The following is a 17,152-nucleotide window of genomic DNA, read 5'->3' on the forward strand; positions in this document are numbered from 1 at the left end:
TATGTCATGGCTTCTCTATTTTCTAAGCGTTTGACCTGCTTTTATTGTGGGCAGCGGTCCGCTCGCTCTCATCGCGGACCTATTCGCAATTTCCGCTGTGAACATTGTGAGGCTGATAACTTCTTTGACGAGGTAGATTCATTATCCCTTCGAATCTACTTGTATTATACTAATTATCGTTCTCCAAACAGAAAGGAGAAATTACAGATCCACCGGCTGTGGTCACCAACGCTGAAGCCTACGCGCCTGGCGCATCAGAACCGCCCTTCGAATCAACAGATTTCGGTGGATCCCAGTCATTTTGCGCCAAATGTACTCGGAATCAGCATCTATTCACGAGCTCACTGGCCTCCTACTTCCCGCCTTCAGACGATCCCACCGATAGCGAATACGAACGCGGGTATGAGGAGTTCCGCAGAAGCCTAGAGGACCGATACCCCCAGGTTTGCGAGTCTTGCGAACCCATCGTGAAATCTCGCATCAGAAGAGCTGGCTATGAAGCGAAATCGGATCACCTCAGGCGTATGATGGATCAAAGCCGAGCAAACCGAGAATCACGACAGGCGAGAAACCGGAGCTGGAGAAGCTTGCTTCTTCTTGTGGGTGCACTTGCATATTGGGCTAGTATTGCAGGTCAGCTAGCCTGGGACTTGATCAGTGTAGCCACTGTCTCCCAGATCTCGCCAAATTTCAACTATTTACCCGACACCGAACAACCTCAACCGGCACCCAACTCTATAACCTCGTGCATCACTCAGTCTATCCGTTTACAACGCATCCCGAGCGGATGTTCGCCTGACCTAGCACCAACTGCTGGTCTGGCATTGATCGCAGGTGCACTTTCGCTCTGGTGGAATCCAAAGCTGCGCATGAAGATAGACGGAATGCCGGGTAAATTCCGCGGTCTTGCAGAGTACTACCAAGCTCAACTCATCGTCATGGTGGTACGATGTGTTTTCTGGGCAGTGGTCAAGGATCCGTCTACCAGTGGGTTAGAACCCAAATTGATTCCGGCCTTCCATGCTTTAATGATGGTTTTCACTATTCTTGTGAGTATGTCTTGACCTTTGGGCTTTCCATGCGCTAACTTATGGCAGTCGGTTTTGTTCTCTCGATATGTTGTCAGCTACTCTAGTCGTCCACTCGTAAATTGGTCTGATAACAGCTGGGAAACCCAGTTCGAAATCCCCAAGGAATCTTCTTCTGCACAGCCCGAGTCACCTGTGCAGACCCGCACCACAAGATCTGGCGGAACACCGAAGGCAAACACTAGTGGACTGCAGCAGCGCTTTCCGATTAACAAACTTGCCCAGCCCCAACCCACGTCACCTGTCGAGCAGTCGCTTACGGTTGCCTCCAATAATACTGATAATGATGGCATGGACTGGTCCCCTTCTATTACCCATAACCTCCGACCGACTGTGACACGGCGAGATCAGCCGTCTGTGCTCGACGGTCCTCATCCATTTCAGGGGCAGATCCCAGCTGCCCCGACGCCTCCTGCGTGGAAGCTTCGCACCCAGACTTCAACGAAACCAATCGAGCAAGTAATTCAGCCTAACCCGTTCCACCGCAGTCCTATCCAACCACAAGGCCAATGGCAGCAAAGGCGCCCCGATGCTGAACCAGTGTTCAAGGAACCGAAATTCTTTCCTCCCCATGATCATGATACATCAACTGGACTGGAAACGCTGTTTGACCGTGCTTTCAATTTCCAGTCCGATTCTGCGCAAGGACCTAGCTGGTCTCAGCAACCGCAGAACAAGGGTTCGCCTCTCGACGAGACGCAAAGTTATCTCTTTTATGGGTGTCTTCGGCTAGGTCTGCTAGTCAGCTTCATCAGTGCATGGAGTATCTCTCAAAATCACCAGGTCTTGATTCCAGGAAATTACGTGGAGATCGCTGCCCTAGGCGCGGCAAGCCTTGTTGCAGGGTTCGCTTTGATCACCATGGTACAAAGGCCTCTTGTGCAATGGAATGGAATGGAGATTTTGATTTCTATCACCGAACTTGCCGCCGCTGTTCACATGGGCGCACATTTACCCGCAGTTTCGCTTAATCGAGACTACTTCGATCGCTATGGCAAACTCCTCCTGGTTTTCATGGCCGCACAAGAAACTATGAATGTGTTATCCTTCTACAATAAGGTCAGGTTAGAAAGTCAACAAAACTCAGGATCTGTATCACCACAGCCACAGCCACAATCACCGCATTTGAGTCAATCGGGTGCCCTTGACTGGGCCGGGAGTCAATCTTCATCCAAGTCCACACCTGAGCCTCGAGTCAGCAGCCCGCCTGTGCACCGATCATTTGGGTCACAACCATCCGCTCCTCCACTTTCATTTGGGGATACCGATGCAGCCTCCAGTTTCTCTTCAGCATTACCTTCCGTGCCACAGTATGGGCTTACCTCGTCCCGAACTGTCCACTCGTTCCCCGCTGCCAATCAGGACACCTTCAACCAAAACAGAAACCCACATAGTTTCACCATGGAATCTCTAAAGCAAATTGACCCCACGTCTGATTATGAGCGAGACTCGGATACCGAGACTATAGCCACAACTACAACCGCTGCCACAAATTTCACTAACCGCAACATTCGGTATGGGAATAACCCCGGTCTGGGTTCTAACCCCTTTTATTCACCCCGGCGGAATGGTCTCGGAACAGGCATAGGCGGTTTGAGCTTGGATGATGATCCTACTCCCCGCCGCATGACTCGCAGCCAGACTCAGCATGGGCTACTTGGTCGGCGTCCGACCAACTACGTCCGATGATTTTTTTGTATTTCATTTTGTATTCATCTTTTCGTTCTTTTTAAAATTTCTCGCTTTGTTTGTTCGTTACACCACTGGTCATTCTCTGCCCTGATCATCACTTGCAGACTGGATGGACATTGAACCAGTCGTTTTCTTTCCTTTTTCCCCTCTTTCGGTCTCCCAGTTTGATCCAAGCGAATGTGATGGGTTCATAGCGCAGGCGAATGTTGTGTTTTTTTTTTTTTTTGGCCTTATATTAATGGGCTTGGCAGTTCTCCGAGGTGTTGGGACCGCTGTACATAACCTTCGAGGGGGTCGGACTACCCAGGTACTTTGATGATGTCTATGAAATTATGATGACAGATGTGAATACTCTTTGAAACCCAGATATTGATTTCTTAAATTTGATCGCTTTCAATATTCATTCATTGACATTCAACCTAGACCTAAACTAGTAACTCCCTACTGATTCACCCTCTCAACATGCACCTGGGATGACTTATCCCCATCGCCAATAGAGGCTCGCTCCGCGTCAGCATTCTTGTGTTCAAGCAGCTGCGTAACTCCAAAGAGCTCATCCATCTTCTCGAGGGACAAACCTATAGGCACACCATAGTTAGCAAAACACATCATCATGTACTATCAGAGGACTCAACTCACCCTTCGTCTCCGGAATAAAGAACCAAACAAAGACGCACATCGAGAAGCAGAAGCTCGAGAAGATAAGGTACGTTCTGCACAGCCCGAAGTCAGCAAACCCACAGTCCAAAGCACCAGCCCACCAGCCCACCAGTCAAACTCACCCATAACCATTATCACCAACAGTAGCCAACATATTCGGCACAGCCCTGGCAACAACAAAGTTAAACAGCCACTGCGTAGCAGCTCCAAAAGAAACATTCAACGAGCGCAGCCTGGCAGTCGGGATCTCGGAGACGTAAATCCAGCAGACGGGTCCCCATCCGAATTGGAAGAATGCGGCGAACAGGAAAATGCACACCAGCGCAACGTATCCAGCCGGGATGACAGGTGCACCCTCAACTGGCGGCGCAATGCGCACGTACAGTCCGATGTACATCATTGCCAGGCCCTGCGCGATCGAGGTCCATAGAAGGGAGCGGCGTCGGCCTAGCGAGTCCGCTACAAAGATTAGGAACACGCCACAGCTGACCATCTTTACAATGCCGTAGACACCGGTTGCGAAGAGGTTGGTTGCATTTCCGGTTACACCGAGCTGGAGATGGGGTGTGGTTAGTATTTGATTGTGTTTTCGCTTTGGGGGATTAAAGATAGAAGTGTGCGCTCACGTTTTCGACTGAGACTTGTTAGCTGGAGGGTCCCTCGACGGTAGATTGGGGGGATGGGGGTGACATACAAATTTGGGGCGCATAGTAGTTAATCGCATTAGTTCCAGTCATCTGCTGGCAAATCATCAAGACGATAGAGATGATCGCGCGCTTGCGATTACCCGGAATGAGCCACATCTCTTTCATCAAGTCCCAGAAGCCGGACCCAGCGACAAGTGCGCGCTCTTGTTCCAACTGTGTGGCAATGGCCGCGAACTCCTCTTCCACATATGGGTGGTCAGAGGGCAGATTGCGTACTGTGGAGAGAGTCGCGCGGGCTTCTTCCCACCGGTCTTGTTTGGCCAACCAGCGGGGGGACTCATTGCACATCAACATACCGAAGAGCAGTAGCACTGCGGGGAGACCTTGCATTGCGAGTGGAACAAGGTACATTGCGGGACCCCCAATGTTGAGCAGGGAGCCGTAGTTGATCCAGAATGCAAGCATGATGCCCATTGTAATGAAGAGCTGGTATAGACCTGTTAGACCGCCGCGGATTGCGCGTGGTGCGTTCTCGGCGACGTAGAGTGGGTTGATCATGGATGCCGCGCCGACTCCGAAGCCAGTGATTAGTCTAGAGGTATGGGTATTAGCTTCAAGTGATGGACGGAGGACTAGAGGCGGGAATATCTGTCTTACCGTCCGATGTACATGACTTCAATGTGGCCGCTGGCTGCAGTCTGCATGACGATTCCGAGTATAGCTACCACTGCTGCGCCGATTAGGGAAAGCCGTCTACCCCATTTCTCTGCTATCGGGGAGGCAACCAGAGCTCCAAAGAAGCATCCTGCTTGTAGGGTGGAGACGATATTGGCCGATAGATTTGCTGCCGCGACCTTGGAGATGTCCTCCAGGCCGTATGTCCTATATCGATGACACTTGTCAGAATGGCTAGACGCCAGGGGCCAGAAAGAAAACCCACTTCTTAAATCCTGGCATGGTTAGAACTCCGCCAATAATACCGGAGTCCATGCCAAAGAGCATTCCACCGAAACAGGCCTGGGAAGAATTAGCTCTGTAATTCTAGCATTATCGTGATTGCCATCGTCGAAAGACTAACCGAGCAGGCAAGCATAAAGACCCTCCATCCGTAGATCTCCTTCGGATCTTGCTTCATCGCCTCATTGTGAACGATCTTCTTTAGGAGCCACGACATCTTGTATAGTAGCAAAAGGGGTTAATCGAGATGATCGCAGTGACTCCAGTCGAGGAAGGGAGTAGCCAATTTAAAAGTAATTCTCTGAGAACAGCTCACGACAAAGCTAAACTCAAGATGCCGACGGCAATTGATATACGTATAAAAGATGGAAAGAGACTACGAGCCCAAGCCTATGACATGTGTAACTCTAAGCCCAGTTATCTTGGCTGGCCACCGAGCGACCTATGGGACAAAAGCAGGGATACGAAACAAGGCGAGCGGGAATGGACGAAAACATCCACGAATCCGAAGCAAGACTGACACGGGTTGCAGGAAGCTACTACTGCTCACATGGTTAGGGTGTTTGGGGACTGAGCCAAGGATCCAAGTGTCCAAGATCTTTACGGCTGATTCACGTGCAGCTCCTACATAGGCGGGAGTCGTGTGGGGGTAAAGTTCTAGACTAGTATGTAGTACTTCGTATGTGCTAGTTTTTCCGGGGATTTAAGCGTGGCAAAAATAGGGGATAGGAAAATAGGTGGGTTTAGCCGAGAAAAAGAGAGAACAGTGGAAGGTTGAAAGTAGGGTATCGGCTGTTGATCTTACCCCAGACTGCGGGGAAACTTAAAAACTTAAGGCTAATCCCAATACAGTAAACTTTTCCAGAATAGGGTGATAATCCCATGGCTCATTCCAGACTTATCGTTCTCGGGTATTGCACAATATCAAATTGGAATGTCTACCAGAAATCAACTCTGATCTGTACTCTCCATCCTCTTCAGTAGCCACTCTGGAATAACCGGCTTCTTCTCCCAAGCTGCCTTCCAATCCCGTTGATGGTCCGGCACAGCATAAACGGCCGAGACGAACCAGCAATCCTGGCCAGCTGTCAGGTCCACCGAAAGCGATGGCAACAATGTGCGTCCGTGAATGATATTAGAGTTCGGGTCAGCCAGGACGATACGACCAGCCCGTTCAATAGCCGAATGGAGCTCGACAATGCCGACAGCCCCAGCCGATGAAACGACCAGTCCACTTCGGCTGTCATGCATTGTCCCCTCAGAATCATCCCCAGTCATAGGCCCTAAGGTACGACCATTATCGCTGCGACATCCGTAAATAGCAAAGGCACCTTCAGCGGTTTGCAGAGCGCGACCAGTGCGCACATGGTGAGCGCGTAGATGCCAGTTTTCAGTTTCCTCTGTCGGCGGAATGAGAATGGTCTCGATGTCCACATCTGACCACGGTTTCCAACCAGACACAAGAATAGGCTGGCCATTGGGCTCTGGTTCCTCGAAACGTGCATCGAGCGCCAGTCGTCTAGTCTGCCAGATATCGCCGCCGTCGTCTGATAACGCAAGCATGCTGTCTGGAGCATGCTGTTCCAGCTGGTATCCACCCGTCGGAACCGAATATCCAAAGGCAGAACTATATGCAAACTTGCCATACTTGGCTTGTGTTGCTTTGAGGGGGTAGTGGCATGCTTGCCCAGATGACAGCAGGAAAGAGTGTCCACCACGACGGATAGCAATGTGTTTGGGGTATTTGAGGGCTACCACTTCAGGCAAAGAGGAACTTGGGTAAAGCTCTTCTTGCGCAGACCAGAAGGGATGCGTCTCCGGTAGTGCCAGTGGGGTGAACGAGAGACAGCACCAGTACGGTGACCCGGGGGAATTGTAATTCTCCGTTAGGTACATGTTGGCGTATGAGTATCCGAGACTCAAGGTGCCATCGTTGTTGAACATGTCATGTTGCGTAGACCACCACCGGAAATGGCGAAGGACAATACCTCTCACCACGCCCCATGTCAGTGGTTCCGGTAATTCGACATCTGCGAAGCCTAATGCACCCCAGAATCCAACCATGGCAAATCGATAGGTCATAGAGCGTCCGAATGGGATGGCACTGCCTATTTGATAGTAGCTCTAGTCAGGACCAAGCCACTTATCAAAAGAAGAGAGAAAACTATATCAGAAAGACCCAAGACGTACCGTTAGGATCGAAGTAGTGCACAAAATCTTTAGCAAACTCCCGTGCCCGCTGACGATAGCGCTCGGCACGCTCAGGATCAAAGTCACCAGCCAGCTTCGAATAAAGAAGCTGCAGGAACTGAATGGCGAATGAGCCCGAGTAGTAATCCATCTGATGATGACTTTTGGGTCCATCATTGCTCCAGCCTCCGCCAACATGGAAGGTGTCCAGATGGTCCATATCAGCCTCGATACGAGACAAAGAGTACTCAGCGCCATTCTTTCTGAGGCCCAAGTTTGCAAAGACACGGAACCACAACCTGCAATCGTCCCAATCATAATTAGCTAACCCATTCAACCCACGCACCGAAAAAAAGAACGTCCTAAGCAGATCAAGCCATAACATACCAGTTTGTATTCGGCATCTCGCGCGCATTGATACTCGCCAGCCAACTACCAAGATTCCCCCTCTGCTTCTCTGTCAATGGATCCCAAAAGACATGAGGTGCAACAGCAAGCGCAAACCCAATCGGACACATCTCCACCATGCGCTGATCCATATCCTCGATATGACCCCAGAACTCCGGGTGTTCGGGATCAGTCCCGTTGATAATCCCCTGGCGCCAGCGCGAGGCCTCGGCGTATTCATATCCGCCGCCGAGCAGCGAGGCCAGGCCCCATAGTGGACGGGCGTATCCCTCAATCTGGGCACCGCCTTCGTCGAATCGTGTCGTCGATGTGCCTACTTTGACGCGTGTGCCACCTGGTGTAAAGAGTGGTACCAGCGGGTCGAGAATGGCACGACATGCTTCTTGTAGATCGGATCTGTTCCGGAACAAGGATTCGCTGAAGGCATGTGAGGGGGTTCTGCCGTTAGCGTGGATAGACATGGTACGTCTGTAGGCTTGGAGGCTATGAATAGTATGCGCTGTTATGGTAGCTTTATTTTGTTTGATAGGGTGGTTGCAGGTTTTATAAAGATTGTCGTCGGGTTAATTGCCGATTCTTAGTTACTTATTAGGCACTTGATATCGGGGTTCGCATGACTATGCCGATGTATAGTCATTATGGAGGTCATTTTGGTGCGAATCGGAACTCGCTGAGAATGCCGATTTAACAAGTTGGATCTGTGCGTAGTTCTGGGGGGGATCCTGGGGCTGGCGTGGGGTTCGCATTTAGCCGGTCGACGTAACGTGGGGAGATCATCAGTGACAAGAGACTAGTCAGTCCGAAAGAGGCTGTGAGAATCTCATAAGTGGGGAAATTATCGTCCACCAATGAAGGAGACAGGTAATGCAACCAATAATGTGGCTCTTGTCATATAGGATATCATGGTATTATATTTGTACATAGGGTCCAAGAGTATTCAGTATCTATACACGCCACAAATTGCATGGCATCAATGCAATTGGACAGTTAACCCCCCAAATGGCCACCCAAGAATCGGGCCAGCTCTTTCACAAGAGCATCATCGACTGCTTCGGTCTCACCAAGACCCTGCTTTAGAATCTCAGCCCACCGGACCAAGGTAATCTCGTGCAGCTTCTGTCCATTCAGTGCTGAATGAACACGACTGGCTTGGTCAGATGCGGTGGACTCGTCAGGTGAGACAGAGATGTGGCTTTCGACGATAGCACCATGCTGCAGGCGGAGGAATGCACGAGTACTCGAAGGGAGCGAGGATGGCAATGGCGGCCGTTCCCGGGGATCTTCCTCGATCGGGTACGTTGAGAAAGTGAAACGCGGTGTTTGAGCGTACTTCCACTCCAACGAGCGTAACTCGGCAATTCCTTTCCCAATGGCAGGCACCTGCTCGCCTTGCACTTCTCCCACTGTACCAGCAACCCAAGAGTCCCCAGCAAAGACTTCAGGCTCGTTTGCATGAGCACGCTGGGCCCTGAGAACAGCATCGGGATGTACCTCGTAGAGCCGAGCAAACTGCTCGATCACACTCTGAATCACGCTCTGCATGGAAAAGAACGAGTCGGCTAACGCAGTCGAGATATTCCCGACCGGAGAACGAACGCTCTCAACTCCCTTAGCCAGGATATACGGGCGGGCGGATGACCGCAGATACCGGCCAAGGTCATGAATATTTGGGGAATCGAGCAAGCAAGTGCCGTGGTGGAGGGCTCGGTGTCGAGTGAGCTTAAACGCAGAGCCAGACACCTTGCGTGTCAGAGGCTCGTTTGGATCGTTTTGCATTTCCTCTGCTCGGGCCATGACAATATCATGTCGCTCATTGACGCTGGTGTTGGTAGCCCCGACCTGATGAAGTGCGCGCACCACCATCTCGGCATGCTTGTCGCGCGTAAACGAGGTACGCGGGCATATAACGCTGTAATTTAGGTTACCTTCATCGTGGAAGACAGCCCCGCCGCCTGATCGCCGACGCACAAATACTGCAGCTTCATCTTCTCCCGTCGTGCCGTTCCTGCGGTCATTATAAAGTGCGCGGAGATCCGTCTCAAGCCATGGGTTCTGGTTGCGACCAATGACTACACATGGTCGATTGGCATAAAGAAACAAAATGCTGGACTCTGCTGGGGCATTTTCTAATAGGAAGTGTTCGATCGAAAGGTTCACGTAGGGATCTGTTGATAGCGATTGGTAGATCTGGTGTAAAGAGGAGGGACGGCTGGCGAGCTCGGCGAATTGGTGAGCGGGATATGATGAATTATGGCGAATCCAGCCATGCTTTAGTGGGTTATTCCAAAGTGCCGAAGACGAGGAATATCCTCGAAGGGCGAGCATTGGAGCAAGGGTGGACGAAGTTATCGATCGCATCACCAAAGTTATGGGCCGATAGTCGGTTGCGCTAGTCCCAGATAGGAATTCCAGCGATGAGTCGATTTCCAATTTCCTTTTTTTCTACTTGCGGTCAGTCATCACCTTTGTTTTCTCCTCCTATTCTACTGTTTGTATTGATCTCGGGGTCTTTGAACTTATCCTTTTACTTCATTACCTTGCGACCATCTTTCAACGCCCATCATGTCGACGTGGGGTCAATATTTCCGTGTCACCACGTAAGTTGCCCACCCCCACCACACACATCACTACTAACACCCACGATTTAGTTATGGCGAGTCCCACTGTCGCTCCGTCGGCTGTATCGTCGATGGATGTCCTCCGGGCCTAGAACTCACTGAGGCCGACATCCAGCCTCAAATGACCCGGCGCCGTCCCGGCCAAAGCGCCCTTACTACCCCGCGAGACGAGAAGGACCGAGTCGAGATCCAGTCAGGCACAGAGTTCGGTATCACTCTGGGCACACCAATTGCCATGGTCGTCCGCAATGAGGATCAGCGTCCTAAGGACTACGGCAACAGCACAATGGACCTGTACCCCCGCCCTAGCCATGCCGACTTCACCTACCTTGAGAAGTACGGCGTCAAGGCCAGCAGCGGCGGTGGTCGCAGCAGTGCCCGTGAGACCATTGGTATGTTATGTGTAACCATCAACATCATAAATGAGCACTCTCGCTAACCAGACCCCTATAGGCCGTGTCGCCGCCGGCGCGATCGCCGAGAAGTTCCTCAGCCTGGCGCATAACATCGAAATTGTCGCCTTCGTCTCCTCCGTTGGCAACGAGCACCTCTTCCCCCGACCCCCGAACACCCCTCCCCCTCCACGAACCCGGAATTCCTTAAGCTGATCGAGACGATTGACCGCAAAACCGTCGACTCCTTCGCACCTATCCGATGCCCGGAAACCGCCGCCGCCGAGCGCATGACCAAAGTCATCGAGAAGTTCCGCGACAACCACGACAGCATCGGTGGAACCGTAACATGTGTGATCCGCAACGTGCCAGTTGGACTTGGCGAGCCCTGCTTCGATAAGCTTGAAGCTAAGCTCGGCCACGCGATGCTCAGCATCCCCGCGACCAAGGGCTTCGAGATCGGCTCCGGTTTCGGCGGCTGCGAGGTTCCCGGCTCAATTCACAACGACCCCTTCATCGCCGACCAGACCGCAGGCAGCCCCCGCCTCACTACCAAGACTAACAACTCTGGCGGTATTCAAGGTGGTATCTCCAACGGCGCGTCCATCTACTTCCGCGTCGCGTTCAAGCCCGCTGCTACTATCGGCCAGGCGCAGACCACTAGTACTTACAACGGTGAGGAGGGTGTCTTGGAGGCCAAGGGTCGCCACGATCCTTGCGTTACCCCCCGTGCTGTCCCTATCGTTGAGGCTATGTCGTCGCTCGTTGTCATGGACGCTCTCATGGCTCAGTATGCCCGTGAGGGTGCTAAGAACTTGCTTCCCAGAAAGCCTCAGACTATTCCCACCCACCCTGCGACTGGTGCTCCTTCGTCGTAGATGGGAGGAAATCTGACAAGTTATATTAAAAATTTTATATGCAAGCGTCATTAAGAAGGATCATGCCTGAGTCTATTATATACGTTTTCGATGCATCATGGAGCTACAAAAGTGTTATATAGATGCCATATTCATGCATTTACCAATCTCGGGATATCCTACATCCTCGTCTTCTAGAAATATCTAGCGTATGAAGCTGTCTATGTGAGAATTGCAGTTACCACTAAAGGCTCAATAAATCTTAAAGCAAGACATCAATTTTGGACTCGCTACCTAATCCAACGAACGCTACTCTCTAGCGAAGAGTCATAAAAAAAAGGGAAACATTGATTCATCAGAACAATCATCTCATCTCATCTCGGAACGTCATCAAAACATTGCTGTGGATATCAAAACGACAGAAAACAGCAGCCACCCACAAAGAAACGGTGTGACAAAAAGTAAAGACGCCAACGAAGCGAACAAAAGCTCACACGCCCAAGTTGTGTACAAACGACGCAATGCAATGAAACACAACACATCTCCAGGTGTCTCTCATAGATGCAGACACCAAACCTCACCTTGGAAAGAAAAAAGGAACATGCAAAAGTACAAGTGAGAAAGTAAAACAAAAAAGAAGAAAAAAACCCCAGATCTCAGATCTAGGAGCTAACCCTCCTGTTCCCAGTGCCCCAACTAACAGAGCGTTCAGACGTACTATCAATATCGCCAGCGGTAGCATTGACGACACGGAGTTTCTCTCGAGGAACGGTGAAAGTCATCTGGACTCGTCTGCCTTCAGCAGCACCCTCCAAGTCCCAATCATGGACATCTTCCTCGTCATCCCCGAAGCCAGCTTCGTCACCCAGGTATCCGGGTGCGCCGACGAAAAGATCATCGCATGTAGACCGGGCAGTGTTAAACAAATCATCAGAAACACGCTTGCGCGCGTTCCAGTCTTTGGCACCCTGCTTGCGGCGGAATAACTCTGCCGAAGCGCTGACTGCTCGGCGCGGCGTGCTAGGACCCGAGCTTTTGGATTGATGGCCGGATCCTGCTAGCGTGCTGCGGCGGTCAATGCCGGAGGCGTGGTGCACTGTGCCAGTGGTACTGGCATCGGAGTATGACTCGCTGTCGGGGCTGCGGCGGGTCATTGTTAGGGCTCGGCGCATGGTGTTCATTACCCAGTCGGAGGCTTTGGGTTTGGATTCTCGGGGTAGTTTTGAGGGGGATGAGGGTGCGGGTTGGTCGAGGGCGTCGAATAAGAGGGACTCGTTCTCTGACCGGCGGTGGGACATGTTTGTCTGGGCTGTAGAGTAGGAATCTGCTGATGCTGATTTCTCTGAGGGCGCTACGCCGTCTGGGTCGCTGTGTGTTGAGGTTGCGGCGATGTATTCCAGTGATTGGCGCCCGCTGCCCCAGCTCAAAGGTCGATCCACAACGATGCCTCGTGCTTGGTTGACCTTGCCTACAGGCTGGGTGGACGGGAAGGAGAAGGCTGAGTTGTCTGACAGGTTGGTGGCTGTTCGATCGCTTTTTGTTGGGGACTCGGCATCCACAGATCCAATATCCTTTCGCCGGCTGTAGAAAGGACCTAGGCCAACACCAAATATGGTGCTCCGAGGAGTTGCGTAGGGGGTATCTGAGAAAGGGTCTTCGGGCTCCATCATCTTAACCGTGGGTCCTGTTTCAGCTGGGATGGTTGCCATGAGATGTTCTCGGAAGATCGCTTCATCTTCCTCGCGTTCATCAATAGGGTGGATATCACCAGTCGCATCACTGCGCCGGTATTCACTGTTTCGATATGAGAATGGCCTATTATTCACTGGGGGTATCACAGGGGGTCGGTTATTCTTGACTGGACTGCTAGGGTCCATCAGCAGGCCAGTCCTCTCTGCCGTGCCTTCGCTCTGATCATCCCAGTTTGGCCGTGTCGTCTGGCTCCGATTTGCTGACCAAGGATACATGGGGGCATCCCTTTTTCGCTCATTCCAGAACTCCGAATACTGCTTGCTTGGGTTGGACAATCTCGGGCCCAGAAGTGAGCTCGTTCTGCTCCCAAAGCAAGTTCCCGTAGCTGCGAGTCTCGCTTGCCCTTTACGCGGCGCTTTCGGTGGTAGTTCCATCCGCACAAAACGATGGCCACAGCAGCGGGGCATCCAATGCCCAGTCCAACCCCTAAGCCGGCCTTTTGGGATGATGAAAGCTTATTGGAATTGGAGGACGCATTCGACGAACTTGCTGCAGGATTGCGGTAAGAGGTGACCCAGCTGCTCGAAGTCACATTGTAGAGGTAGACCCGCGAGTTGGACAGTGTAGTTGCTGAAGCCCGTTTCGAGGATGGTTTCGGAATATTGTAGCCTCCAGAAATCATCATCACGTTCCCAGGGAGCATTGCCGCTCCATGCCCAAAGATACCAGCACCCTTGGCGATCCCCAATCCTTCAAAAGAGGGTGCTGTCCAAATCCATTCTGTGGCTCCGCCAAACCCTTCTGCAAGGTTCAGAACTGCAAATTGTGGCTCGGCGGGGACAGTCATATCGCCCACCCAACCTCCAAATACAAACACTTTATTGCCATCTTCCGAGAGAACGGCAGTGTGGCCGGAGCGAGGCTCAATAGAAACCGTATCCCGAGCAGTCAGCTCAGTCTTTGATGTCGAATTCGAGGTTGCAGAAACAAAGCTCCAGCTTTGCTGTGGCAGCGAGAAAATGGCAAGTTGTGACATGTTAAGGAACGCCTGCTTGGTATGACCACCAATAAACAAAAAGTCCTGCTGTTTCCCCGTAGACCCGGCAGCATAGGTAGGCTGGAGCGGCACAACGGCCATTCCAGCCTCCGCGACGGGCGGTGCGCGCTTGCCAGTAGTGGCAGCGGTGAACTTGGTGCTGTAGTAGGGACTCGGGCCTAACACAACCGTTGATTGGGAGTAGTTGGCTGCCGAGACCCATGTTTCGTCTGTGCTGTTCGCGAATGGACACATCCCACCAAAAGCGTACATAGAGCTCTCATCTTCGTGGCGGGATGCCGAATATGTGAACGCTGCCGTCAGGTAATTCGGTGCGGTCTTTGCGTCGCTGGGGATGACTGGCAGTCTATCCCATGTCCCATTGCCGATTGAGTTTTTGCTATTTGGGTGGAACTGCCATAGTACCGGATTATCAGATGCGCTGTGACAGTTGCCCGAGTAGACTGTGATCAGGCCTTGATCATTGATGGCAGCAATGAAGCTCGAATTCTGATCAGAACTGTAGAACGGTGTGCTCTTCAGTAGGGTTTGGTAAGATAGATTCTCAGCGTCGATACTGCTGGATAGGTTGAGGGAGACGAACTCGGTTTGACCAGTGGAGCTAGGTCGGAGGATGTACGCGAGGGAGTCATTGTGTTGTGGGGAAAGGAAAACGGAAGATGGATTGTATGGGATCGCAGTAGAGGGATCAACTAGCGCAAGAAGCGCAAGTAGGAATGTCTTTGCTTTTCGGTGCTTCATGTTGCGATCTGAGACAATCAGGAGCAGGGATACATGCCAGGATCGGCGAGCATGGCGTGCCACGCGAAGATCTATTTTCGGACAGTACAATGTAGTTAAATTTTGACAGGTAACATCAACGTGTTGATATCAAGGAAAAGGTAGAGAAGCAAAAGAGATATTGAAGGGGTAACATTGAACACCATAGGAAGTTTAGCAAACTTGTTTACGATCCGAGCTGGGCCTCTCTGTATATTACCAGACCAATCATTAATTGTACCAAGAATCACTTTTTTCTTCAACCGACTTTATTTGGTCGCTCTAAACAAAGAAAGAGGGAACTTAATGGATCGAGACTTAGATCGACGCGGGATCAACCTCGTTGCTCGGCAACGGTGGGTGATTGCGTGTTTTTCATGTGAGAGGATACACACTAAACGAGTGTTCTCCTATGCAACGCATAGTGTATTTCAAGCCATGTACAGCCATGTACATCAGGCAGTAACATTAAAACTTGATTTATTTTGATTCACGCGATTAGTTTAATTAATTTAATTACCTACGTAACTTGATTTGACCTTCAATCTTAAAATTTGACTTATCAAGATTCCCCATGTGGGCCTTTACGAGAGCGGGTATCAGATGTGTCTCAGAGCACCTTAACACATGCATAAAATTCAATCTTGACAGCGGCCCTAAACGTGCATGTTCCCCCGCTGAGTAATGGAATTGAGGTTAGGCAGAAAGGGAGCTAAGAGACTATACAACCCACCTTTAAAGGCGTTCTAGTCAGGGTCTATTTCGTGGATGCGAGAAGCCCTAATTTCACCATTGAAGTGGAAGTCGTAAACGAATGTATCACTTCAGGGAACAGATGTGGAGCCTTTCTTATAATCCAAATGTTGGAAATTTCATTTGATTCTTTTCACCATACAGCCAAATACATAGTAGCTAAGGCTAACAGCTTGTCAGCCACGGCAAAGATGATAAAATGATCACCCTATTCCTCCGGCTGCTGGTGGGCAGATCGACCTCCCTTCCGACCTGCCTCCTTGGCTCTAGGGCTTCCTGGCTCGAATTTTCCACGTGAAGCGTGACCGCCCTTCGAGGCAATCTCTCTCTTTAAAGAAAAGAAATGTGAGTTTGCTTTATCAAAATAGATATAGAAGCTGCTTTTACTAACCTGCTTATTGGTATCCATAGAAGCAAATCCACTGTGATGGCTAGACTGTCCACCTTTTCGAGCAATTTGCTCGACCTCTTCGTGAGGTCGGTTGTGGAAGTTACCGGGGTTGGGGTTGTCGACCATTGTGATATGTACGAAGTTGTAATATGTGATTGCAAATAGTTTGAAGTATTGAACTGTATAATTCCATGCTAAATTCACGGCGTATTTATATATCTAACTATATCTAACGCCACGAAGTGGCTTTTGCCAGATGGGATGGATGGAATCACCTTGACGTCTATTCAACCCCAGCCTTGCCATATTTCAACGTTGCCTCCACTGAACACTTTCCCATGGCTTCACCACGATCCATCTGGGGAAGTTTCAAGGAATATTATCAACCATACGAAGAGAATGATGGGGCCAAGTTCTATTGATCTCATGTGTGTATGTAGGCTCAAGAGCAGGAGCTTCGTGTCGAAGGAAACCGCGCCACTATGATGTAAACGTATATTTAGTTGTCGAAAATTAGATCAAAATGCCAAGAGGATCAATCCTCTCTGCCATTGTATTCAACAAGATAAGCACATATAATCTCATATTAGATAAAATTCAAGACCAAGTCAAATGTTCAACCTTGGAAGATGTTCAAAACCAGCACAGAGCATATGACCTCAAACATAGACAGTATGTAGTTAAAATTAGGTATTTATATATGTTTGCTAGGTTTCTAAGGACAGATATAAAAATCACAAAATTAATGAGCAACATTGGCTTGAATGATAAATTTCAGTGATAAACTCGACAGAGCCACTCAGAAAATCCGATCTAGGCGATTCATCGCTTACATGAGTCCCCCAGTGTGTATTTCCACTCATGATGCAAATTGAATCTCACCTCTAGGTCCACTCATGGGCACAGAAGTTAATCGAAGGAAGGCAAGAGGTACTGGGGTGGATCTGGGCTGGTGCCAATGATATTGTGTGATTTCCCAGACCCAAGTCCT

At 50.5% G+C, this 17,152-nt stretch overlaps 7 protein-coding genes across 7 annotated transcripts; 2 read left to right on the plus strand and 5 right to left on the minus strand.

Moving 5' to 3' along the window:
• Nucleotides 1–6: 6 nt before the first annotated feature.
• Nucleotides 7–2,777, plus strand: N7487_004160 (uncharacterized protein; the record flags this gene model as incomplete). Its single annotated transcript, XM_056871907.1, has 3 exons — nt 7–132; nt 192–1,049; nt 1,098–2,777. 3 exons carry the CDS (start codon nt 7–9, stop codon nt 2,775–2,777), a joined length of 2,664 nt encoding a protein of 887 aa, XP_056729627.1.
• A 444-nt stretch (nt 2,778–3,221) lies between these two features.
• N7487_004161 (sugar porter family MFS transporter) lies at nt 3,222–5,261 on the minus strand (the record flags this gene model as incomplete). The annotated part of the gene is made up of 8 exons (XM_056871908.1): nt 3,222–3,358; nt 3,420–3,493; nt 3,563–3,993; nt 4,067–4,074; nt 4,135–4,679; nt 4,745–4,969; nt 5,028–5,104; nt 5,166–5,261. The coding sequence occupies 8 exons, from the start codon at nt 5,259–5,261 to the stop codon at nt 3,222–3,224; spliced, it is 1,593 nt and encodes a 530-aa protein (XP_056729628.1).
• Nucleotides 5,262–5,992: 731 nt separating this feature from the next.
• On the minus strand, nt 5,993–8,103 carry N7487_004162 (glycoside hydrolase family 154 protein; the record flags this gene model as incomplete). Its single annotated transcript, XM_056871909.1, has 3 exons — nt 5,993–7,152; nt 7,235–7,533; nt 7,622–8,103. 3 exons carry the CDS (start codon nt 8,101–8,103, stop codon nt 5,993–5,995), a joined length of 1,941 nt encoding a protein of 646 aa, XP_056729629.1.
• A 526-nt stretch (nt 8,104–8,629) lies between these two features.
• Nucleotides 8,630–9,967, minus strand: N7487_004163 (putative lipoate--protein ligase; the record flags this gene model as incomplete). Its single annotated transcript, XM_056871910.1, has 1 exon — nt 8,630–9,967. One exon carries the CDS (start codon nt 9,965–9,967, stop codon nt 8,630–8,632), a length of 1,338 nt encoding a protein of 445 aa, XP_056729630.1.
• Nucleotides 9,968–10,097: 130 nt separating this feature from the next.
• On the plus strand, nt 10,098–11,530 carry N7487_004164 (bifunctional chorismate synthase/riboflavin reductase [NAD(P)H] ARO2; the record flags this gene model as incomplete). Its single annotated transcript, XM_056871911.1, has 4 exons — nt 10,098–10,239; nt 10,291–10,652; nt 10,714–10,793; nt 10,865–11,530. The coding sequence occupies exons 1-4, from the start codon at nt 10,205–10,207 to the stop codon at nt 11,528–11,530; spliced, it is 1,143 nt and encodes a 380-aa protein (XP_056729631.1). The 5' UTR covers nt 10,098–10,204.
• Nucleotides 11,531–12,171: 641 nt separating this feature from the next.
• Nucleotides 12,172–14,999, minus strand: N7487_004165 (uncharacterized protein; the record flags this gene model as incomplete). The annotated part of the gene is made up of 2 exons (XM_056871912.1): nt 12,172–13,460; nt 13,535–14,999. The coding sequence occupies 2 exons, from the start codon at nt 14,997–14,999 to the stop codon at nt 12,172–12,174; spliced, it is 2,754 nt and encodes a 917-aa protein (XP_056729632.1).
• Nucleotides 15,000–15,978: 979 nt separating this feature from the next.
• N7487_004166 (con-10 family general stress protein) lies at nt 15,979–16,287 on the minus strand (the record flags this gene model as incomplete). Its single annotated transcript, XM_056871913.1, has 2 exons — nt 15,979–16,098; nt 16,162–16,287. 2 exons carry the CDS (start codon nt 16,285–16,287, stop codon nt 15,979–15,981), a joined length of 246 nt encoding a protein of 81 aa, XP_056729633.1.
• Nucleotides 16,288–17,152: the final 865 nt, after the last annotated feature.

The sequence above is a fragment of the Penicillium crustosum genome, assembly GCF_028827405.1.
Source record: "Penicillium crustosum strain IBT 35664 chromosome Unknown utg000002l_segment0_segment0, whole genome shotgun sequence".
Taxonomy (NCBI): Eukaryota; Fungi; Ascomycota; class Eurotiomycetes; order Eurotiales; family Aspergillaceae; genus Penicillium; species Penicillium crustosum.